At 45.7% G+C, this 25901-nt stretch overlaps 1 protein-coding gene across 1 annotated transcript in view; it reads left to right on the forward strand.

The window, feature by feature from the left end:
* LOC8023625 (centrosomal protein of 104 kDa) overlaps positions 1-25901 on the forward strand; it is a 39019-nt gene that overhangs the window by 1874 nt on the left and 11244 nt on the right. The window contains exons 2-11 of the mRNA XM_040211161.3: positions 1198-1353; positions 4387-4417; positions 4814-5030; positions 11283-11385; positions 13251-13418; positions 16978-17039; positions 18867-18939; positions 22661-22726; positions 23991-24115; positions 24633-24846. Coding sequence (XP_040067095.1) covers positions 1198-1353; positions 4387-4417; positions 4814-5030; positions 11283-11385; positions 13251-13418; positions 16978-17039; positions 18867-18939; positions 22661-22726; positions 23991-24115; positions 24633-24846 — 1215 coding nt within the window. The remainder of the gene's footprint in view (positions 1-1197; positions 1354-4386; positions 4418-4813; positions 5031-11282; positions 11386-13250; positions 13419-16977; positions 17040-18866; positions 18940-22660; positions 22727-23990; positions 24116-24632; positions 24847-25901) is intronic.

The following is a 25901-nucleotide window of genomic DNA, read 5'->3' on the forward strand; positions in this document are numbered from 1 at the left end:
ATAAAAAGAAAGAATATTCAGACACAAACATAACTTTAACTCGTAAAAAACTCACTTGTATGAAATGATATTTGTGAGGCTGCAATTGGCATTGGCGCCCTTGCCATTGGCAGTACTAGCTAGGAGAAATCTTGCAAAAAGGTATTGCTTCAATTAACGTTAATATTTTAAAATAACTAAACACCGGGACGGAGTCTATGGGGAGCATAGCAGCTGCAGCTGCCCTGCCACATCCTATAAAATTGACAAGTTTGTAGAATTCACTGTTATAAAAACAACTCCTCCTACCTCTAAGAAGCAGAAACTGTGTCGCTCTGAACTGGAAACCGGCACAGTGGTTTTTGTCGTGACCGAGAGGTACAATGACCAGTTGCTTTGGGCGAATTTAACGAGATAAATAGCAAGCCCTTTTGTCAATTGTCCCACATTTCAAAAGGAACTTTCCTCCGGTCTATCGACGCTGTAGTTTTACAACATTTATTCATAAAACACTATCTTTTTTTTTTTTCTTTTTTACGTCGTGACCTTGATATTTGGTGTTTTTCGAACAAACCCGAATCGACTAAAATTTTACCGGCGAGCGTTTCTCTGAGTTTTTTTTTCCAATTCATTCGAAAACATGGAACCCTAATTAAATGTATATATTTTGATCTCTGTTCTGCTAGAATCTATGCCCAAAATCGCCAGTATTTCCAAAAAGAAAATTAAAACACTTCCGTGCCTTATGAGAAGCTTTGTTACAAACTCGGTGGTTGAACCAACGCCACCCAGAATAGTCAAGGCATGCGAACATCCTCCTCTACATTCATGGAACGTCATCTCGGTTGGATAACGCCAACTCAGCAGTGACCCGAGCCCGCTGCCGAAGCGGACGCGTCGGCATCGGGCTAGCATCCAATCAACGCGTTCTTTGACGCGTTGATTGAACACGAAGCCCAGCCGAACGCTGACAGAACACCCGTGTCCAATCTGTGTTTTTCCCTCAATCTCCCTGTTATGACGTCAAAATTCTGCTGTACAGGCTTTGATTATCGTCCATGGTGCTGGCTGAACCGGGCATTATTTTTGAACTATTCGACAAATCGTGGTAGCTTGTGTTCAAGCGTAACTAAAGAACAGTTGCTTTGATCCCTCTCACGTCGTTCGGGGGAAAAAATTTTTCTGATTATGCTATGCGATTCGCCTTTCGCTCGTCAGGTGGGCGAGAAGCTGGGCAAAATGGTGATCGAGAAGCAGATGGCGGTCGAGATGGAAGACTTCGACAAGGCGCGCCAAAAGAAGCAGCACATCGAGGAGTACCGACTCAACGCCTACGAGCACCTCCGACTGCCAGAGCTCATGGAGATGGAGGGCGTAAGGATCTTCTATGCTTCTTAGGGAGTTTTACTAAATCTTGCTTCGATTAAACAGTGCTGCAAAGGATTACAATTAACGATACAGAGACGAGAAAGGCAACCCGACATTCAGGAAGAGGCGCCAACAAAAAAACGGTTTATTTTTTATATCCACAGAAAAATGGAAAAATGAAAAATGAAAGACGTTTACAACTCCCTGTGATGCCGAATTAGAGCGCAGCTCTTGAGACGGAGGAGGGGAGAGTACGGAGGGGACGGTATGCCCCTTCTCCTCATCCTCCCCCTCTCCTCCTCTCTCATCCTCCCGTGCTCCTCGCCTCCTCCCCCTCTTCTCCTCCTCGCTCTTCCTCCTCCTTCTTTCTCATCCTCCTCCCTCCTCCTCCTCCATCCTCCACCTCTCTCCTCCCACTTCTTCTCCTCCTCCTTCCCTCTCCCCCCCCCCCGGGCGGTGCGTTATGAAAAACGTCCAATAATACAACGCGCGCGTCACCCCGGTGCATTATGGGACGTTTCTCATAATGCACCGCGCGGTTACGCCGACGCGTTACGCCGACGGCGACGGCGACGCCGACACATTACGCCGACACGTTACGCCTACGTGTTACGGTTGCTGCGACGGCGAGGCCGACGCCGCTCAAGCCGGAAACGGGCTGCTCTGTGCTCTAAAACAAGAAAAGAGGGGAACGAGGAGAAAGGGGTGAGAGAAGTAAAATTGCTCCGATGACTCCCATAAAGATACCCGATACTCCGCCATCGCCATTGCGCATGCATCTTATCGTTATCGGCGATCGTTATCGGAGGTATCGGCACGATCTATGAAAATTCTTCATTGTCTTGGAGCTTTCCGGGTGGCGTATTAGAGTTTTTTCACGGAGTTAAACCATGGGGAAAATCCGAGGCCCATGATTGGCCTTTATTCAAGCACGTCACAAGCACGCACCCTTCGACAACACGCGAGGCGACAGAATCTTTTCTGACTCCATCCGTTCCGCTGATTTACGCGGAGAAGAGGGGAGAGGGGGAGGAGGTAGGGAGAGGAGAGAGGGGAGGGGTCGGTGGCTGAGTGGGCTAACGCGTCTCAGCTGGGAGCGTGGAGCGACAGCTTGCGCTGCAGAAATCTCCTGGGTTCAATACCCCCCCCCCCCCCCCCCCCCCTGCCCGTTTCGATCTGGATGAGTTTCGTCCTAGCACGCGTTCGTGTAATCACTACTGCGTGATACACGTTAAAAGTCCCAGGTTAGCGGTTGTACTGCACTGGCTAAGTTTCTCATCAACAGCTAAGAGACAGGTCACCCGTTGAGGCGTGCTAGCATCAAAGCTTTAGATGTACATTCAAGCAACAGATTTTTTCAGCGTTTCACGCCTACACTAATGCCACCTTGGAGATTTGCTTGCTTACGGCCCTATCGAACTGGCCGATATCTTTGCGTGTGCATCTACGCGCGATTACGACGCTTTTATGGAGCATGCGGTGTTGTTTTGGCCGCCAAACTGTTTTTTACCGCCACTATCGCCATTCATCATGTCGCTGCCGTCCCCGGTTGGTCGTCCCATAGAACGTCACGTCAACACCCCTCAGTTGAAGGCCCGTTAAAATACTTGCAATCGAGTAGGACAGGCTGAGACAAGACAGGTTTTTAAGCCTGCTGCGACGGGAATAGGACCTGCTCCGCAGCAGCGCATCCGGTCCTAAGCCGTCACAAGAGGCTTAATACCCGGTCTTGTCTCAGCCGGTCCTACTCGGTTGCAAATCTGTGAATGGGCCTTTTAGCGCCGTTCACACACTTGCAACCGAGTAGGACCGAGGGAGACAAGACTGGTTTTTAAGCCTCTTGCGACGGCGTGGGACCTGCTTTGCAGCAGAGCATCCGGTCCTACGCTGTCGCAGGAGGTTTAAACCGGTCTTGTCTCTCTAGGTCCTACTTGGTTGCAAGTATGTGAACGGCGCTTTACTGTCATGGACGGTCTTATCTCAGGGAACGGAGCCGCGCAAGGTCATGGTCATCCACTGCTTGTGAAAGAATGGGATGTTCAAATGGGCCAATCAGAACACTGGATTTGCCTCATGCTTTTAGTTTCCGTGTGGAAGTCTCCAAACGCTTTCAGGAGTGGAGGGGCCTGCTCGCCACTTTCTGACGTGAGCGCCATCTATATTTCCAAGAAGTACCTATCAGTGATGAGAACGGGTAGCGCTCTTTTTCGACGCGAGCACCACCTGTATATCGAAGAAGTACCTATCAGTGATGAGAACGGGTAGCGCTCTTTTTTGACGCGAGCACCACCTGTATATCTAAGAAGTATCTATCAGTGATGAGAACGGGTAGCGCTTTTTCTCGACGCGAGCACCATCCGTATTTTCAAGCTGTATCTCTCAGTGATGAAAACGAGTGGCACTTATTGGAGAGCCTATACATTACAGAGAGTTTCCAAACACTCGATCGGAGTCACGTGATTTGTGAGCCGCGTTTGCAACACGAGCTGCGAGGAGAGGGCAAAAGCGAGAATCGTCTGCTAGCGTCTTCGTCTTCCCGCCTGCTTTCCTCCTTTCCACGGGAGAACGCAGCTTATGCGCACTCGTGATTTATCTCCGCAGAAGGCGCATCCACCTTTAAATTTCAAACGCTCCCCCTAATTTGAGAAGAACCCTTTCTTTAATCTAGGCTCTCTAGCACTAAAGTTTGGGTTCGAACCAGTTGGTCCATACTAATTAAAAAAGATTTACAAAGTGCGAACAAAACGAGGACAAATAATGCACGAAGGCAACAGGACAGCACTCTTTTTCGACGCGACCGCGATCTGTATTTTCAAGACCCTATCCGGTGATAAGAACGGGTAGGGTCTCTTTATCGAAGGGGGACCATCTGTATGTTCAAGTAGTCGAATATCAAAGTGGAAAACAAATAGCACTGTTTTTTTCTTTTGACACGAGTGTCATCTGCATTTCCATGGTGTTCCTATAAATGATGAAAACGTAACTCACTAAAAAAAAAAGTCTGCAGGCTTACGTACTTTTTTTTTTTACTTATTGCAGTACAATCCGGAGCGTGACTCGGCACTTCCAGGTGAGTCACTACGCTTTCTTTAATTTTATTTCAATAAGCACTATTTCATTCTTTATACTTTTCTTATGAACATCACAAGTTTAGAACGTTTATTAACAGAGGAATAAATGCCTGCAATTCGTTTAATAGAACGGCATTTGAACGCCTTTTCCTGTTGCTTATTGTCGCTGACACCCTAAGAAACACAGGGCGTGAACTATCAAGCGTCTTGCTCTATAATTTATTCTTCGGCCGTAATTTTAGTAGTTTTCGAACGCTTCGGTATCTAGCTGGGAACCAACAACCACAGCGCCAGCAGAAGAGTGCATGGTTTTAATTTGCGTGCAATGGTAGTAGATTGCCAAACTGCGTAACGAAGCAGCAATGCTTGACATGTGCCTACCCGACTCCGCGCAGGTCCTGTGCCGTCTCCCGAGAAGCCCAACAAGCAAGGCCTGCACGTCACCATGGACACCGGGCCCCCTCAGCAGGAGCCCCAGCGAAATCCCCAGGCCGAGCCCATCAGCTCACAGCAGCTTCAGCCTCAGCTGTCTCTGCCACGTCATCAAGCCCCGAAACCGCAGAAGAACCCGTACCTGGCTCTCGAGAACAGAGTGGTCGTCGGCTCTAGAAGGTGAGACCGGAGCCAGTCGGACACCGGCTGTTTTCGAAGCGACGCGTTCTCTAACGACTGTTGGTAAAGGAACTGGGCGCAAGAATGTAGCCTTTTCAAAGGTGCGCGCCGTCTGGTAAATGCTGCGCCAAGTATCTGAGCCTTGATTTGTTTGTATGAATGGGCGTCAACCAAAAACGTTAACCGCATGAATCATCATCCTTTAATCGATTAATCCCTCGATTCATTGGTTTTGTTAATTCCCACGCATAATAGGTCTAAAAAAATCAAAATTAAATGTTTCGCATCTGCTGAATCTGTAAACAACGGAGCAGTACGATTTCGGATTTTAAGTCCACGTTCTCCACCTTGTTTGGATTTACAAATCTCGCCGCTACAGTTTACTTTAGATCAAAAATTTCCTTAAAGTTTGCTTTTCTACAGGTGTGCTCGTCCACGTCCGCTTAGTAAAAGTGATACTTTTTTTGGTTTGTCAACATTTAATCGATTAACCGGTTAAAAATCGCGATTAAAGTATTAATCGATTAATCGGTAGGTTGATCGCGAGTAGCCAGCCCTAATCGTTTGGGCACTTGGTTTGAGCGTGAATTAGACGCGAGGGTTTGCGTCAGCGTTCCGCGTAAACTGGGCTTCAGTTGTATCAAGAACGAGTGCTGCGTCGGCTGTCGGCGAGGACTCGGGTCCAATCCCACGCTTCGTTCCCGAGAAATGTCGACCGTCAATGTTGCTCAATGGAGTTTTGAAGAGGGTCTGTTGATGGTTCGTGCCAGTATCAATCCAGCTGTAGTGAGTGAGCGTTTGACTGGTGAAGATTAGTAGTAAATGGCGGCCATCGTGAGAGACTGTCTAGCTCAACAAGAACAAGAAATGAGATGGGGTCTAGCTGAACAAGAACAAGAAATGAGATGGGGTCTAGCTGAACAAGAACAAGAAATGAAGTATAAACTGAGCCCCCCTCCCCTGGCCACGTGCCTGCTTTATATCGTTAGCGCGTATCAACACATTCTTGCTATATATAGGAACGCAATGGTCAATCTGTAAAAAAAAAAAAAAAAAAAAAAGAAAAAAAAAGAAAAAAAAAAAACGTCGGTCCGAAAGCGGTTTTAGTTTAAAACTTAAGAAACTGATGTCTATACGGCGAGCAAGTCGATCAAAACCAACGAGGTAGAGGGGTTTAGAGCGATAAACCGGGGTTCCGGTCTGCACTCGAAGGTGACCCCCATAAAACAACTGCCATTGTACGCAAATTTGACCACTAGTCATATGACCAAACCAAATACGTGACGCCACAGGAAAGATGGCAGCGCCCATGCAGCGGCTGGTCCTAGCTGAGCAGGAGCTTGTGGGATGCTTTATTGGTTGTCGTTCGTCTCGGCGATTTGATTTCAGACGCGGAAGCCGTCATATGAGGCCGCTCGAAAGCGACTTCAGACTTCAGCGTGATGTTTGACGTAGTTATAACGTGAATATACGGAGGACCGGTGTGAATTTCGCTGGTGACCGAACGGGGATATTGCCACGGAAGAGACAATCTGCCCCTATCTTGCTCGGACCTCGGATTGATTCGAATACCGCTAGGATAAAATTTAAGGCGACGTTTCTGTGCTCTCGTTGACCGGCGGAACCTTCGAGATCTGCAGTAAAGCGTGTGCAATATATTTGGATACACAGTTTAGCGACGGAAATTGCGTGAGTCGTGCTTGGCAGTGGGCAATCGTGGTGCAGCTTCGTTCAAATGACCGAAGGCTCACTTTGGTTGCGCGGCACACCGGAGAGCTGCCTTGAAGCTGGTAGTTGCCGTGCCGTGCTAAATGATGCTCTGCTGCTTCCCAAATTTTTCCGGCATAGACGTGCACTTTCACGGAGCACAGGTGTGCAGCGCACCGAAGAGCTGCCTTCAAGCTGGTAGTTCCTGCGCCATGCTTTAGGTGATGCTGTGCTGCTTCCCAAATTGTTCCGGCGTAGACGTGCACTTTCACGGAGCACAGGTGTTGCAGTTGGTATTGATTCCGCTGGTCTTTCGCCCGCTTTGTCGACACAAAAGTTTCAACACTCGTTACTCGAATTGCAAGCCGTATGGACATTTCATTGCGCGTGTTACCTACCCAGCCCACCCGTTCACGTCGCTTTGCGACGACAGCCTGCAGCGGCTCATTACCAAAAAAGTGGTCCCACATCCATTTCAGTCCAGTTCGCCCACGGCAGTCGCCAAACCCTGAGGGAAAGAATTTATTCGGTCAGAATGCCACTAAAGCAATGCAGCTTCTTTAGTGGTCAGGGTAGTCTCTCTTCTGTCAGTTTTGTTATATTATCATGGATGCTTGCTCCAGTCCTATCTTCTATCAATATTTACTATTCTGGAAAGTTCCAGGTCATGCTCAGCTGTCATCGTATGTTCTGGTGGAGGTGCTGGGTACTTTACCCATGACCCTTCACTCTGTGTGCACCTTGGCAGCTCCTCAGCCGAGTTGCCCGATAACGGGACACGGGTGGCGGACTATCCCGCATCTTAAACCTCCGGCGAGCCGTGAACCAAGTCCTATCCCGAGCCCAGCAGGAAGACCGCAAGACGAGCAAGTACCACAAGGACGAACCTCGAAAATACACCACGAAGAACCTGAAATCCGAGTCAGTCGCTGTTACCAGCAGGAACCACAGGAATTCGGTCTTTTGCAAAAAAAACCGAAGCTGACTAAGCCAACAATGACAAACCTGAAGCAGTGAACCGCGTCCACTCCCACCATTGTTTGTATACCCGTCGCACCTCACACTCCAACGCCCTTTCACGCATGGTGTATGAAGACGTCGAGGGCTGGATTGAACAATATGACTGTGTTGCCCGCCACAGTGGGTGGACAGACAACCAGCTCCTGCAGAACCTATACTTCTCGTGGAAGAAACTGTCAGGCACTGGTTTGAGAACCACGAATCCTCCTCAACGTCATGGGAAGTTTGCAAAATCAAGCTGAAGTGCACGTTCACCAGCCAACATTGACGAGAGAGAGCCGAATTCCTGATTCTGTACAGGACACGGCCCCAACAAAAGCGTCGCTGCCTTCGTGGAGGATGTTTTGCGCCTGATCGAGCACCCACGCCAACCCTGGTGCTACAGAAGACGAGAAGCTAAGAATCCCATGCCCCTCATGTTAGGGATAGCACCTTCGGCAGCCTTGTCCGCAACCCCACGACAACAGTCGAAGGGTTCATAACACCAAGGCTTCCAACATTGAATGCACACTGCAGGCCCGGGCCTGTCACTATCAACAACTCCCCAGCGTCTCGACACTCGAGTCATCCAGCTGCAACTTCGACGCCAGACTCCCAGGAATCCGCAACATCATCCACATTGTTGTCCGGGAAGATATCAGAAAGCTACTTTCTGCCATCAGTTGCCCAGCTTTTATTTTGATTGCCGAGATTGTTTCGGAACAAGTTCGACAGGCATTTCAACTGAACACTTTTTCGAGCAAAGCGGCATCTGACGAACCGAGGGCGACTTATGCCACAAAGTCACGACGTCCACCACCGGCTACCCGTTAGTATTCAATGCCAATTCAACGAGACACCCCAACGCCGAAACATTCCCGACATCGGAAAGAACCAGTGTAGGTTCTCGCTGAACAAAGTACACCGAAGAAAACGAAGGTGCTGCGAATGGTCGACCGAAAACCACTCTGCTACCACTGCATGAGGCCGACCATGTCTACTGGAGGTGCCCGTACCAATGAATTGGCCTGCAAGAGTTTGTGCCGAACGACCTTCGACCACGGCTCGAGGAGCGTCCACGGGACATTGAGGATTATCTTCGGCGGCCTTTGCCCCCGGGGACTGACATTACCCCGAAGCTCCTGATCCCCATCACCTCGACGGGAGGTCAGCACGACAAAGCAGGTGGGCGGCAATGGAAGGACAGTTGATTTGGTGTTGGTTGTCGTCCAAGGACAATACCTAATAATTTGCTGACACCAATTATCCGCGTCCACGCAACGAAGCACATGATTTCCTACTTTGACGTAAAATGCCGCTGAGTGACTTGAAGAAATAGAATGGTTAGTTGTTCTCAAAAGTGGACACCAAGCATCACCCATCTTCACTTTGCCACACGAGACTTACACAAGTTGCAGTGGTCGCGGGATGCAGAAAAAATCGCCATTACGAAATGTAAGTGAAATGGCTTGGATAGCAAACAAACACTGTTGCCTGTTGCCAGTCATCAAGTCAACACTACAGCAAAAGGAAGAGCCACGTAAGCCTCGGGCTGATACAAATTCCCCTGGGCCCTACGTCCGACGCATACATTTCGCGTCGATTCTGAGAAATTTCAACGTTCAGACAAAGCTACGAGAATGCGAAAATTTCATGCTAAAAGCCCTCAAAGTTTTATCGATCCTCGAACACATCCTGGAATCCGAGCACCGGTACGGCGATAAGGCTGATGCTGTCTCATAGGTGTTGATATCCAGATGATCCAGAGCGACCTTGCGCAAAAAAGGTATAAAGTCTCATTCCTTCATATTTTCACATTATACCTGCGTCAGCGAGCACGAAGAAGCCCGAAGTCTTCGGAAAGCAGCTGCACATCACGGCTACTGCGCACCGTACAAACGCGCATCCGCCAGCTCTGGGCGCTGCCATCTTACCAGTGACGTCACGGCTCTTGGGAGGTCACGTGACGAGTGGTCACATTTGCGCACAACATGGCGGCAACCGGGGGAGCGCCACTTTCGAACTTCCGGTTTATCACTCTAAGCCCCTCTACCTCGTTGATCAAAACGCGTCTCTCCACTCTTGAAAGTGGAGACGCGATAAGGTTAGAACGAGTGGTCACGTGCGCGCCGAAGCTCCACCTCCGCAGGGGCTACTGAAAGAACTATAGTGTTCAAGAAACGCCGGTAGGGTCCCTGACAGCTTCAGAAACGCAGGGCCTATCCCCTATATCCTCAAATCAAAGCTCTGCACAGTGGCGTGGCGTACAGAAAGTCTGTTTCGGCCTCCGGAGCGCAAGTGTAAGGTTTCTAATCTACGTGGTTTGTTTCCCGAGCAGTTTCAATTGGAAGGTCGCTCATAGCCCCATTTACTTTGCGACATATAAAGGCCCTATATTTTTTTCCCCTTTCGTGCAGGGGTGTCACTGTATACCCTCTGTGCAAGCAGCAACAAGTGACGTGACAGCAAACATGGCAATATAATACGCTTGGGTAATTCACCCTGTAATAGGAAATACACCTGCAACGTCTGCTTGCCACGTTTGCGCAGCTTGGTTCCTTCTAAATTTCAGGATAAGAATTTAATAAAGAGGAATAATATTTAATTGACGTTGCCTCGGTATTTCGGTTCATACTATAAACGATGGACGGTTTGAACGGGCGGGGCCTTCGTTGAAAGTTCAATATATTTCAAGAGTGTTTCAAGGTTGACAGAAACTTTTATTTCTACTGGAAATAGGAAATCTGGTGATAATAAATTATGTCAGTTTCCTTAAAGTATTCCACGTGCACCCCCAGGCACCGCTTCCATATTTTTGGCAGCTGCTCGATTCCGCTTGCGTATACTGAAAGAACTGTGCGGCGTAACTGGAGCCGGACGGACGTGACTGTGCGGTTCGTGTGTCATCGGCTGTCACCGTTCTCCAAACTGTTGACACCATTCGTATTCTGATGTCCGTGACATCGTTTGTTCTTTATACTAATCTTGCAATCCTCTCAAAAGTTTCTGTTGGTTTAAATTTCTCCTTCAACGGAAATTTAATTATGCCCCGCTTCTCTACAGCCACCGACACATTGCTCGTCGCCATACTAGCTGGGACTGCTGCGCGTATGTAAAATACGTCATTCTGGGCGCTCGATATGTAAGAATAATTAAACGTTAACATCCTTCGCAAGTTTCATCATGCTCCACTTGTTAATTCATTTCTTATGAGCAAACGTTCCCGGTCTGGCTTGAACGCGACCCTTGTGTTATCTGACAAGGTTGCGTTATGTGTAGTTTCTGAAGGCCTTATTTCCTCCTTAATTTATTCCCTTGAGCGCGTGTGCAAACATTATGAAATTGTTACCGTTGACCTAGAAATACGGCCCCTGAAGGTGTTCAGGAGTAGCAACGTTTCGTGATGACGCGGCTTTCATTCCGAAGTTCTCCAGAGGCTTTCTCGTCGAGTTTTTGTTGACAGCTTTTATTACCTGCTTACTTATTTGTATTTTTTGCAACCAAGTTGCTTGCAAGCTGACGAAGCAAAACCTATTGTTATTGCAGAGTCGAAAACGAAGACGACGGCAAGGAGCTGGTTTTGGGTCGAATGTCTCTGAAGGACCGTCAAGAAGCTGCCCTTCCGATTGAAGTCTTTGGACTACGGCTGGTAATTATTTGAATATAAGCTCTATTAAAAAAGACAAATGATGTATAAGTTGAAGAAGATATTATATCTCGCCTATTAATAATTTTCAACTAAGAATGCAGGTGAGCAGATTTGATGTTGACATTTTAATTCTCGGAAATGGGGACAAAACGTGCCTGCTGTGTAGACGCTTCTCTCCCTACTCTCCAAAGTTAAAATTTCTGAGCTAACCTGATGTACTCTGACTTAATTAGCTGAAACATTTGAACGGTGTTTACTCCGTACAACCACTGTTAAATAAAAACTAATATCTTAGACGTTGCGGGTGCCCGGTGACAACTTCTTCAGCGCTGCGGGTTTGAGAGCGGCGGCTAGGTGCCGCGGGCAGTGCTTAGTGGCAGCCTCTAGAATGCCTATAGCTAATGAGGGCAAAGTCCCGAATGGTACCATTACCTGATATTTACGTTGTATTTTCGTCTGGAAAAACATAAACCCTTTTTTTTACATTTAATGTTGAAACAAGGGAATCTTCCTTGCACAACACAGCTCCTGTTTTTTTTTTATTTCTTCCAGTGAACGATGTTTTCATTCGTAATACTGCTTATGAAATAGACATCCCATAATTTTAATTGTCCTTGTGATCTATCAGAAATACCAAATTTTCTTCATGATGCCACGATGTAAATCTTGATAAAGGTGAGGCTGAAATTTTGTTTGACAGTTAATATAGTCAGAATAAATCAGCTGTGCTAGACATTGTTGCCAAACCAAGGAAGTTAGTGCAAGTAGGATTGAGAGTTTATGATTCCTAAAGTGTACTTGTTTGTTAGAGCACAGTTTCTCACAATGGGTACGGAGTTCGGACACCGCAGATATAATTTTCGTTTTAATTAATGAGCCGCGACCTGTTTCTTTTCATCGACGGCAGCTTAATAAAACCAAATTCGTTTTTTTTTTTCGATTTCTAGCTGCTTCGCATTCTTATGCTATATCTGTCGCGGTGTGACTCACAGCTTGGAAAACAATGATTTACATTATGATCGGTGACAGGTTAAGGTTGAAGTGAAGGCTCCTCTCACCTTTTTACAATTTAGAAGAGAGATCAACGGTGAAGAGGAAGTCACTTCGTTTCCAGCGTCCACTTTACTAAAGTAGAAAGAAGTAGGTGGAGCATCAACTTCACTCTTATCCTGTCACCAACCATACGCATAACTGGTTTGGCAATTAGTGGGAAACTTTGGGATTGGCCTTTTTCTTGGTATTTGACTTTCTTTAGATATTGAATATAGGTGTAAGCTAACACGATGTTTAGGAAAATAATGTTCTTTCATTCAGTTAGGGAAACTAAATCGCTAAGTGACGGAGTTGCCACCACCGGAAAGATTCAGACAGTCCTGGTAAAGAGTCACCTGATTTTCTCTTATTTGTACTCTGCGTGCTTGTTTTCACGTTTATTTCGCGCTACAGGCTGGTGCGCTCACTTGAAATTGGTTACAACCGAGTGCACTGCACAGCCTCGTGATATCTTACGACGAGAGAACACACTGGGGGCACGCTTGTCCCAACCGCATTTCACTACAGTCAAGGTTAGGGCGGTATTGGCAAGGTCAAATGTGCATACTATGTATGTGAGAGAAAGCCGTTTATACCACTGTCAAACATGTTTTTCAGTCTTATGATAAAAGAATATTGCCCGGAAGAAAAAAAAAGGCAATGTTCGGCTACTCGATACTAGACGCCAGTGTTTTTTTTATCGTCGTAAGAAATCGCAAGACTGTGCACAACACAGTCGGTTGACACCAAACGCGAGTGTGTGTGTGTGCACCATCCTTTATTGCGTCGTACTCTGTACAAACAAACTGGGAGGAATTTGGCCGTGTGTGCAGGTGCAAAAACTGTACTCCAAGAACTTCATTCAGCGCGAGGAGGCCTTCAAAGAAATGCAGCGGTTTCTGGAGCGGTACAACTCGCGCCGGAGCCGGCACTCGCCCGAAGACGTGCTCAAGGCCGTCACCTTTCTTCTCCAGAGAGGGGTCCGAGACAAGGTGCTCTCGGTAAGCGCTCCTGTCTTTTTCTTTTTTATACCAGATTTGTTTTTTTACACGTTTATAGTCACGGAGGTTACGCTCCTTGGTTCGTAATTGGCTCGTCGGCATTCTTATCCGGCTAATGCAGCGCTGTCTCGCTGGCTGTGGAAGACTTCGAACATTGATAAACTCGGGTTAGTGATTGCAGACAGGCTGTGTCAATTTTATGAATTCCAGACACCTTAAAGTGACTGACAGCTTAAGGGTGTGGATCATTATGTTCACGTTGGTTAGATATTTGTCTATCGGCATTCTCACTGACTACACAGCAATTATAAGGTGTTTGTGACTTGCCACTCTCTGCATTTCGTAAGCTGTCAGAAAGTGTCGACATATGTATATGCAAATGATATACCCGGACTGAAAGTGAGTTAGTTTATTTACTTTTTTCTTCTTATCAAAAGAAGTATGCCAAAATGAATCACTATAGTCATATGCGAGATAAAGATGCGCTCGAAGCTTTTCCTACACCCTTATTACCGACCTACTCTGTACCTCCGCAATGAGCAAATAGTCCGCCGCCGAGCGCACGATGCACTGACGTAACGTAACTCGTCATTGCCGCTGCTTTTCCTGGTTTGTCTTTGGAGTGCTTCGATGTCCTGGTGGGTATGTGGTGGTGTTTATTTGGCGCATTCTTAACTTGTATTGAACTATGGTGCAACGCATACTAGCTATCTTATAACTGGACAGTTGGTTTGACAGGCATCAGTACCGTATGTAGGTGCGACAGCAGCGCATGTGCAAGCACCATACTCCGGCTCCATAAAGCTTTGCACATGGTGAAGGCCAATCAGGTCCAGTGAGCCAATCAGAGTGTCGGAGGGAGGCACGTGCATCTGGTCTATCTCACTAGGGGCGCGCAGTGCTGTCGAAGCCACGGGTGGCAGAGAGATGAAATATGATTATAATGCAATTAAATGCAAAGGTGCAAAGCGAGCTGGACAAGAATAACTAGAGTAATCCCTCGAGAAGAGGAACAAGGGGGGACAAAGGACAAATACAGCTAGGTGACTGGTGCGCGACCGAAAAAATTTCGCCTGGTCTTGGTATAATAATAATAATAATAATAATAGTACCTTTATTTTTTCCAACAAAAACAATGTTGAAAAGGTGACTTGGGAAAAAAGCTGTAAAAACAGCTTGACGAGCCCCAAACCACCTACACCAGCAGTCGCGATGCAGGCACTAAAGATTTATACAAAATTGAAACATGACATGTGTACTACATGTTTGAACAACTTTACAAAGGAAGAACTGACGCTAAACAAGATAAGTAGCATATTGATACAGTTTACACAATAGTGAATACACACACAGAACGTTAAACACCACTGAAATAAACGCGAAAGAAACCATCGATTCAAAAGATTTTAGCGCTTATCACGGACAATTTGGCTCGAAATAAACATTTGAAATAAACATTTCTCGTAAGATGCTCACCGATATATTGCTAAGCTCAATGCCTTGCCTACTAAGCTGGTTAAGGGTAGAGGGCAAAGTATATTTTAAACTTTGGTGGCCGTAGTTTGTTCTAAAAAAGGGTACTTCCCAAGGTTCTTTAATTCGTGTTGGGTACCTATAAATTTTATCTGTTAGCTTCGCTAAGTTTTTAAGGTGACATTGGGATAAATTTGTTTCTATTTTATACCTTGCACATAAACGATATTTATATAAATCAAAAATTTTCATCACACCAATCTTACAAAAAAGATCATCGGTTGGATGTTCTAGTGGCACATTAGAGATACTTCTTAATATCTTTTTTTGTAGCATAAAGATTTTGTGGAGGTTGGTATAGGTAGTAGTGCCCCATATGAGTTGACCATAATTTAAATGTGAATAAAATAATGAATTATATAATATTAACTTTGTTCTAAGTGGTAGGATGTGTTTATGACGGTATAGAATACCGACGATGCTAGATAACTTTGATACGATATGATTAATATGGTCGTCCCATAACAAGTTTTCTTGAAAAATAACGCCCAAAGTTTTAAACGCGGGAACAATTTCTATTTGAGAAGAATTTATAAAAATATCCTTGGTAATATTAATATGTTTATTCTTAGGTCGGAATATAACTGCCTTTGTCTTACCGGCGTTTATTTTTAATGCATTATGTCTACTCCATCTATTAAGCTTTTCTAGTGTTTCGTTCGCGTTATCAATGAGCTCCGACACATCATTACCATCAAACAATAGGCTTGCATCATCTGCATAAATAAAAAATTGAGTTGAGTGACTAATATTTACGATATCATTTATATATACATTGAATAAGAATGGCCCGAGAATGCTTCCCTGCGGAACCCCCGATTCAATCGGTTTTATTTCAGATGAGTGCCCGTTTATATGAACATACTGTCTGCGGGTATTGAACCAGGGACCTCTCCATTTCCAGTGGAGCGCTCTACCAACCGAGCTAACCACGAGTTAGGCATCAGTAGAGCGCTCAACTGAAAACGGAGAGGTCCCTGGTTCAATACCACGACCAGGCGGATTTTTTCGGTCACGGACCAGTCACCTAGTTGTGTTTGGAGATTTATTAAAGTTGAGGCTTGGGCGAGTTGGTACACACTTCGGAATTAAAAACAGCGCAAAAAGACGAGGACCAGGCAAAAAGAAGTAACACGGACACAGCGCTGCGTCCGTGTTACTTCTTTGCCTGGTTCTCGTCTGTTTGCAATGTTTTTAATTCCGATGGAGATTTGTGTTTGTTATTTGTCCCCCTTTGTTCCCCTTATTCAGGGATTATTCTCGTTATAAAGAGGTGAAAGGCTGCTTTAATTAGTAGGAATTTCGAGTAACGAGCTAATCTTCTATAGGGGACAAAAGCGACGTCTTGGACAGACAAAGGGGGGTCAGAGGGGATTTCCTCCTTCCCTTCTTCTCCCACTGCTTGAATTGAGCCCTCGCCCTTCTACCTTTGTTTAGGGCTGTCACGTGCTTTGCCTTCGTTGCTCTGATTGGCTTCAAGGGGCTGCAGCATTCGCTCTTTGCCAAGTTACGTTGAAACCAAGTATAGCTAACGTTTAGTGACACCTTTACACTGCAACGCTAGTTGTGCCTTCTTCTAATGTAATTCTGCGGAATTAGATGGACATCCGTTGTTTTTATGAGCTAATCACACTAGCTTGGCAAACACATAGGTTTTCGTCAAGCGGAGAGCAAACACCTGAATTTTCGAAGCTTCCGCTAATTTTTGTTTTATGCGCCGAGCAAACAAAAATAAAATTTTGGGCGACCCAGGAAATTCTTGTTTAGTTCAGCACAATTTAGTGGCGTGAACAAAAAAATTAAAGACTTAGACTACTTGACATCTCTGAGAGAAGCCTGTGTTGATTGTTTCTCTAATGGGCATATACGTTTTGCAAAATGTAAATTTTCACTCAACACTGAAAAACACACACACACACACACATCCGATCGCCTAAATAATAATAATAATAATAAAAAAAAAAGCACCGCAACAGTTTTTTGTTGTAGACCGAGCTTGGTACATTGCGTTTTATAATTATTGCAGGTATTCATACAAGCCTTGAATACGATGCAGATACTCTTCACGCGGTTCACGATCGTCCAGCGGTAAGTAGGAAGAAACCTGGCAGTTGTTAAAAACACTGCATATTTTCTTCACTCTTATCAGATCATTAACACTGCTGAAATGAGAACAGCAAGGGGGAGCTTCCGTTGTCCCGCATTCAGCACGAACTTCCTATAGTCTGTTGCAGCTCAAGAAGATAGGGTGAGGAAAAGTAAGGCCGGGGAGGAGGAAGCAGACGTAACGCTAAAGAAAAGAGGAGGTTTCCCCCTCTTCTCTCCAGCGTTCCGTCTGCTTTTTTCTCCCGCCTTCCTTTCCCTCGCTATATCTTCTTGAGCAGTAACTTACTATACAATCAGCAACACTTCGACATCTCGTGTACCTTGAGCGAGCGCGCGCAGCCAAAGCACAGCAAAAGGCATAGAGCGCGTGCAGAGGCCTTACGTTCAAAAAACACTCTCTGCCGTTCTCATTCTGTCAATTACTATATAGTGAGCCTCGAAATACCAAAGCGTTTCATCGCTTACGTTTATTCCATGTAGAATCTCATATATTGTGGAGATGCAGCCGACTTGCAAACAACAGACGGCTTGTTGTTTTCCGTCTTGTTGGGTTCGCCTCTTTGTTTCGTTTTATTGTCAAAAGCAAAGTGTATACGCTTGATTTTTTTTTCAGTTTGCTTTTGATTGTTTTTTAATGTCTTTTCCGTTGTGGTATGGCAATCCATATAGCCGCCTCGTTGACCCCGAGGCAAAATGCCAGCCTTATGGTTCCATAGGCGGCGGGTTCGAATCCCGGCCGGGAGGCCGGACATTTGACGGAGGCTTATTCCGGAGAAGTCTTCGTGTAACCGCGATTGGGGTTTCACGTCAAAACATCCAGGTGTTCCAAATGAATCCCCAGACCTCCGCTGGGGCATGCCAGATGTTTGCGTTGGTTTGGCACGTAAGACTCCCAAATGTGACTCGATGACTATGTATAGGTTGTATGCCTTTTTGTACAATTTCGAACATGTTCGAACCTTTATAAAAATAGTCCACGACAACATTGCTGTACTCTAAAAAAAAAAAAGCCCGTGGGTCTAGTTTCCCACACATCACTCGGAGAGTCAATCAGCGCAACTTACGGAGGCAGCTCAGCGAATGACGATGCCGAAACATATGTTTAGACCAAAAAAACGCAGTCTGGGTTATGACATTGAGCGATGCAAAACGTCACGCTTGCATTGCCTAATGTCACAACTCAGACTGCGTTCTTTTGGTCTAAACATATGTTTCGTCGTAGTCATTCGCTGAGCTGCCTCCGTAAGTTGCGGTGATTGGCTCTTCGAGTGATGTGCGGGAAAACGGGGGCACGGGATTGTTTTTAGAGTGTGTATACAAATTACTCTACCGCCGCTCTCGCAAATGAATCCCAGGTTAGTAGAAGAACGCCTGCTTGGAGCCGAGGGATGTATCGGCCTATTTTTACGGTGGAAGTGCATAGTCATCAGGTTGTACAAAAGAGTTCCCCCAAAAGTTTAATGGAACCGCGTAACGGTTCGGAAGTGCGTAATTGAAGTGTGTAATGTAAACATCATGTAAACGCTCCGCTAAATTTAATAAAGGAAGTTGAATTCGTGTACCTATAATTTGTACCAATTAGGATTAGCTCTCTAAATTGTAGAAGTGGAATGACCACTTACGTAGAGAGTTTGTAAAGTCACGTCAGTAAAGCGCTCTCTCATGATTGTTGATGCGTCTCTCATAACTAAGGCATTTGTGCACTCGACTCAGAGATCGTAGTGCATCAAAACAGTTCAGCAGATTTTCTTATTTAATATTTTTATTTTATATTGTTAACAGGTTTTGACGATGCGCTTCTCGTTCCAGAATATCGAAAGGTGACGTGACCGTGGCCGTGAATAAAACAGTTCCCAGGATACTCTACCGGACCGGCGATACAGTGAGTCGTTGAACTCGTTTGTTGTGTGTTCTAAAAACACACAAAATAGAGAGTTTTAGGGAATCGTTTTTGCACATCCGATGCGGTACGATGGGCCCTCTGGTACGAACTGCGCATGTGCGAGTCTCCTGCGTTAGCGCATGCGCAGTTCGAACCGGAGGGCCCATCGTACCCTATCGGATGTGCAAACACGGTTCCCTAAAACTCCGTTGCATTGAACGGGGTTACGTTCGCGGCGACTATCAAACTGCAATACCTTGCTGAAGATAGTCAATGTGAGCAAGCAGTTTAGTTTGATGAGTGTAGATATCATAGCGAAATAACATATTTGGGTTCACTGCTCACACGAAGGATGAGATGCCTCGAAATTTTGAAGCCTTCGCAGCATATAACACTCAATCGCAATTGACTGCAGACCGGGGGTCGGCCGCGGAGTATTCATCATCATGATCATTAAAATCATCATCGTAATTGTCATCATCGTGATCATCATCATAACAATTTAGTTTCTTTGAAGACCTAAAAGGGTATGCACAAGGGGTGAGCATGCTTATGTACAAAATAACAATCAACACAACTGGAACAAACGCTAAAACAATAAAATTTATATAGGCGGGTTAGAGATGAAGAGGGTAGTGGGCAGCCACAATTATGCTAATGTCATTTATGGAAACAATGTGGTGAGGTGGTGCGGTCCAGTCTTTTATGGCCAATGGCAATGTAGACATTTGATAATTAAGAGACCGTGACCGTGATCAAATTTTACGTAATTTTCAAGAATGCTCGAGACGAGGGGAAATTCGCTGAACAGGTGATGGCAAGGATTCTTTGAGATGCTTGTAATAAAACATTCGATGAGGAAGAGAGAGAGGGGGTACACACTCCGACAGAAAGTGTTTTCAGGTTAGCCGACCGGGGTAATCCTCAAATGCTATTTTATGGAGAGTATAGTCAGAAAACATTACAGAACGTTATCTATTTTGAACGGCTTCTAGGATTGCCATGGAGATCACACTGGGGAAGGGTACCCTAGCTTTAATCTTACCAATGTAGTGTAAACTAGTTGTTTTACTGAGGATGTCACTAGTCTGAGGTTGCGACCTAGAAATCCCAGAGTACGATTAGCATTAGCAACGACAGAGGTTACGCGAGTAGTCCAGGGTAGATCAGAGGTAATATGGATTCTCAAGTTTTTGTTTGGTGAACACGGCGTCACTGATGTGATAGCAATTGGTCATACAAAAATGACGCAAGAAGTGTACGGCTTGGAAATGAGAGCGATTTCCATTGACATTTAAAGCCATTTGTCATTTTTGGATCTTCTGAATTATTAATGTGATTTCGCTCTGCAAAGTCCCGGCATGCCGCATTCTAACGCCCTCCACGAGTGCAGTAGAGACAAAGGGTGCTAGCTTTGTGTCTACCCACTGATCGCTCCAATCAGAGTTCGGCGTTCTGACATCCCCGAGCGCTCTCGTCTCTTCCTCTTCCTCAGTTTCTCGGTGTATAGCTCTGGGAAGGAGACATACCGGAACGAAGATGAAAGAGCCGCGGCGCGGTGCGGCGTCCCTGTGAACAACCCTATCCCCAAATCGCACGAACATAAAAGAAGAAAAAAAATAGTTCGCCCTCGGCAGTGGCGCTGAAAGGCCAGAGCTTGCTCGTTTAGCGCGTGTTACGTGTAGAGGGCGTCGCAGGCGTCGCTCTGTTTCATCACGTGATGCGACCCGCGGGAGTAACTCGGATATACTCGAGCAAGACGTTCGTTCGGCTGGCGCTCATGTCCAATAAGTGAGGAGATGACAGCCGCGTCGTTTATGTTGTTATTCCGAAAGTCTTTTTTTTTTTTTTTTTTTTGCATTACATCAGTGTTCGTCTGGCACTCGCGCTTTCTTCTTTCGTTTCAAAAGTGCAAAACTGGAAACGGGCATTTTTTTTTATTCATTTATGTTTACTACTAATCCTCTATTCAGGAGTTTTGATGGGTGGTAAGATGCACAAATGCACAACAAAAACAAGAGATAAAAATAACGCGGCAAATGGAAAACAAACCAAAAATTTGAATCAAATATTTGTAGGTCGGAAATATTTGAATAATTTCTAGTGGTTTGAACGGATTGTTCGCCTTACTCATAAACCTTGCAACCCGGAAGATAAAAAAAAAAAAAAGAAAAAGAAAACCGAACAAAACAACGCCGATAGTTTTTGTTGTTTTGTCCTTTTGCTTTATCTTTCCTGTCCCAGGGTTCGAGGTATTCAGTTTTTTTTCTATCTTTGTCAAGTTGTTTACTATTTCGTGCATTCGTTTTAACCATGATAGCTTGGCCGTGTTCCACCCATATCACGGATTCTGTATTAAAAGTTAACCGTGATCTCCCATGCGAAAACCCACTCGCATTCAATGTTTTAGATCAAAGATCGGCAACCTTTCGCTGCTTCAAGCCATCGCCGCAAAGCAAAGACTGAGCGAACCATACAAAAAAAGAAAAGAAAAACGGGAAAAGGGGGGAGGGGGTATGGGAGGAGAGACGATTAGGTTTACGAAAATGACCTATACGAATTGTTATGCACCGTGCTGCAAGCTGTATTTTGCGAGGTACTTGAAGCCCAGGCTTTGCCTCCACCACTCTCACAGATCCACACAATTCTGATTCCAAAGTTCAAGGACTCAGTAAAACTGAAAATCACCGGTCCAATATCTCTTTATACTTTTGTAGTCTTGCTACACGACTTTTACTAAAAATCTGACCAGACTATTTGTCAGAATTCCCATAGCAAGCCGTTGAATGCGGCGAAGTATGTCAGAATTGACAATCGTACGAACCACAATTGAAAACGAAATTTATGCTAGGTACGCAACGACCCTACTTATTGATTCCGAATGCCTCACCTTGGTGCACAACGATCGCTCATGGATAATACAGCGCACGTGCATAGGGAACTGATCCGCTTGTGGGCCGTTTTAAGGTCAATACGTCCAATTACACCAGGTTTGCAACCAAGCATGATTCTTGCACCATTACTCCTGGAGTGTGTGTGTGAGCTGTGTAGGAGAGGGGGGGGGGCTGTCTTTTCGGGTAGCCTGCCTCGGCCGTTTAACATTGTCTAGCGGGCACCTGTTTTAGATAATACAGCAACAAGAACACTTTGGCAGTTGACTGGTTTCTTAAAACCTATCTGAGTTTAGGTCGGCATCGATAAGAATCTCCACCCAGCCTTTCTCACTGGTCTTATAAGTTGGAGGCAGCGACAGGTCAGTTTAAGTATCATCGTGGTTCGGGTCTAGTCAAAGGGCCGAAGATACCTGACCCCAGTAAGTCCAAATAATAAAACCGACGGCTTCGGATCCGGCAAAAAGAGGAGGAATATTGATATTAGTGAGCACCGGAAAATCCGTTCACAAACAATATCGCTCCAGATATGTCTACATATCTTGAGCGATATTGTACATATCCGGAGCGATATCACCAAGAGGAAAATATTACTTACGCTGCTCTTTTATTTATATTGTATTTACTAAATAAGTTCTTTCATCCAAAATTAAGAGTGAGCCTGCTTTGTTGAACGGCGCATACTGCGCGACTGCTCGCGCGAACGCATAATCGACGCTCTCGCTTATTTCACTTACAAATATTTTTTTTTGTGTGTGTGAAGCATTGATCAAGGAAAGTAAGCTACAAAAAAAAAAGATAAAAAAAAATGTGTGGTGTGCGCTTTACAGGCTCCTCGGGTGAAAACTGTGGCAACCGATTTTCTTCTGGAGATGGGAGACTACGAAGATGTCAAGGCAAGTCGTGCGTTTTGAACTTGAAAAAGTATAGGAACATTCGAACCTTTTACAGCTGAGAGGGGATTTGCTGCATCTACAAAAACGGTAGCTTTCAGGATGATTGAATCTTTAGATGCAGTACGTGGTAAAAGTTTTGAAGCACACGCAAGCATACGTTCTGAGTGATATTAGATGTGTTAGATCTGTATAGCTTATTTCGGAGAGGTGCAAGCTACAATTATCGTGGAGTACCTCAGCGAGGTTTACCCCCGTTGCCGAATGTTGCGAATATATATATAAGGCGATGAAGGGGTGTATAAAAACGGCAAGGAGAGTCCTAAATTTACGTCATGTTGACATATGAATATCTTAGACGTACCTTGAAAATAAATCAACGATGGTCCCGAAAGACGAGGTACGTGAAGGTACCGACGAATCATCAGCGATTCAGACTGAACCGAGGCACTCCCATCCAGTTAGTATAGGTTTAGCCATGTTGGGGTGCCAAAAGCGCGTCTTCGACTGGTGTGTTTACCGCGACCGGAAGTGTGGTTTCTCGATTTCCTCTCTTTGACGTCATGCAAGTGTCCTGCTGTGGCCTGGTGCGATTCCGACGGTTGCACAGCACCGGAGGCAGGTACACGGTTGACGCATGTTCCACTGTCGCTCGCTCTCAGCTCGACAGTTCGTGAAAAATTCTGTAACAACGAGTTGGGACACCGTGACAACATCGACACTTGCATTCTTTCATCTTGTTTGCCGGCCCTTCTATACGAAGAACGGCCAGGGGCGCAACATCCGACAGCATGACACTGGCTTTTGTGACGGGACTTGTGGTCACTTTAGGGCCATTTTTGATGCATCAGTAGAAAACGCTGAACACACAAGTCTACATTACTAGATAACCTCTGGAACTGCAATAGGAGAGCTGCTTTTATAAACAGTAACCCCCCCCCCAATGGCCCGCCTCCCGCCGTCCGACGAGCCAGCGTTTTGGGGACGGCTAAATGGTAACTACAGTGTACTTTATGAAATATACATGTTTTGAAGAACAGCGTCTGTTCTTCAAACCGTTACTATATTAACTCATTTGTGGAACTCCCGCGGAGGGGGAAAGAGAGTACCTCTTCCCTCCCCTCCACGGGAATTTCACAACTGAGTTAATATAGTAACGTTTACAGCAGTCAAAGACGAGTTCCAGTCAACGTAGTGAACTATACATGCTTCAACCATGGCGGCCGCCACGGCTTCATCGTGTGGTCCGGTATCGCACTTCTTTCAGGCGGTGCAGGCGATGTTGCACATCATTCTGCGGCCCTTTTCCGAGTCGACAAACCCGAGGCTTGCCCAGGGCCGATGCGAACTCGTCGAACAACTGGTGGCCCGCTTCCCGCCGCTCAGTCAGAGGTGAGGAGGACCGCTTCGAGGAATGGCAGGCGACGGTGACGACCTAAATAATTGCAAAGTTCGCAACAAAGAAAAAAGTTTTACTCATCAATAAGAATGCTTTGGTGCCGCTTCCTCTCGAAGCACGCAGGAGGTCAATCAGCGTGATCTTAGAAGAGAGTTTAGTGACCCAAAATACAATATGCACTTGGACGCTGAACTGTACGCCTGATGTGGTCACTGCCCCCTTTTAAAGCGTCCATTTTTTATTAAAGCCTGAAACGCTCTTTAATTGAATCCCCTAATTGCAGAAAGTATTCCGGCTGTTCCTCCGTCCGTAAATTTCACCGCTGAATTCAGAAGGGGAATTCTCGAAAATGCACGATAAAGCACGTTAGACTAGGTTTTTTGGTGTACCTGTTATCCGAAAACGTTATGTCCACAAATAAAATGCACCAGCGAGTCAAAATATACTTAATTTTACTTCATCGTTGCCGTGGCTTGCGACCCAGAGTATTTAGTGTCCCCTCTCGTGCAGCGACCCGTTGTTCGAGCACATGATGGCGTTCGCCATCCGGGCCCTGTCGCACCCGTCGCTCCAGGTGCGCGAGGTGGCCGAGCAGATCCTGCTGTCGCTGTATCGCCTGCTGGGCACTCCCGTGCGCCAGTGCCTCGTGCCGGAATCCACCAAGACCACCAGAAACTTTACCTACAAGAAGGTCTTCGAGGAGTTCGAGAAGATCGACAAAGAGGTCGGCTCACCTCATCACTCCATGGCCCCACTTCAGGGGCCATGGATTGCAGATCTTGTTACAACATTCAATTCATAATGTCTTATATTTGTCTTTTTTATGTTTATGCGGCGTGAGATAACAAGCGATAATAGGGAGTTTTAGGGAACCGTTTTTGCACATCCGATAGGGTACGATGGGCCCTCCGGTACAAACTGCGCATGCGCAACCACTGAAGACTCCGAGAACCGCAGTTCGTACCGGAGGGCCCATTGTACCATATCGGATGTGCAGAAACGGTTCCCTAAAACTCTCTAATAAAGCGTTTTAGGTTTCGTTTCACAAGTTCGATCCTTGTCGATACTACACAATTCAATGAAGTCAATCACGCGAGCAGTTCATCGTCATTGCACCCATCCCCTTTGTGCACTTGCAATTACCAACTGAACTAATGGCGCACAGTAAATGCGATGCAATCCTGCGCATTCATGTTTTTACGTGAAGGTTGAGCTTGGTGATAGAAAGCCTACAAAGACAACAATTGCCGTGACGATGCGCTTTTAGCGCCCCGTGATAACTCCGTTTTATCGTTAGGTCGGCTCCGGTCAGACTTAAAGTTAAACGGGTTATGGTTAGATCGGTTTTGCGCTCCAACAATCATACCTGATGACGAGACGATGTACGCGCAAAGACACCGGCGCAGTGTCGGCTATCATTAGAGGAACGCCAAAAACAAAATACTAAAACTGCGTAATAACATTGGCAGTGTAAAGTCGCGTCCAGAATTACCAATACCAATCCTGACCATCGGGGAAAGCGATTTCAGAGGTTGAAGCTTAAAAGAAACTGTCGGTGAGCATATTAAGGCTGAGTAAGAAAGTATCATATTATGCAATCTACTTTTTACGGAAACTTCAAAACGAGTAGCCATATATCATTAAGTATATACATGGCCCAGCAATACTGCCGTTCGTTGTCGACTAGACAGACTGAAGACTTGGTCCCGTCTCGTAGACTAACGATATTATTCTTGGGTCTTGTCTTCCAGTGGTCTGCAAAATTGATCATATACTGAT

The sequence above is a fragment of the Ixodes scapularis genome, unplaced genomic scaffold (assembly GCF_016920785.2).
Source record: "Ixodes scapularis isolate PalLabHiFi unplaced genomic scaffold, ASM1692078v2 PGA_scaffold1__304_contigs__length_218370807, whole genome shotgun sequence".
NCBI classification, from domain to species: Eukaryota; Metazoa; Arthropoda; class Arachnida; order Ixodida; family Ixodidae; genus Ixodes; species Ixodes scapularis.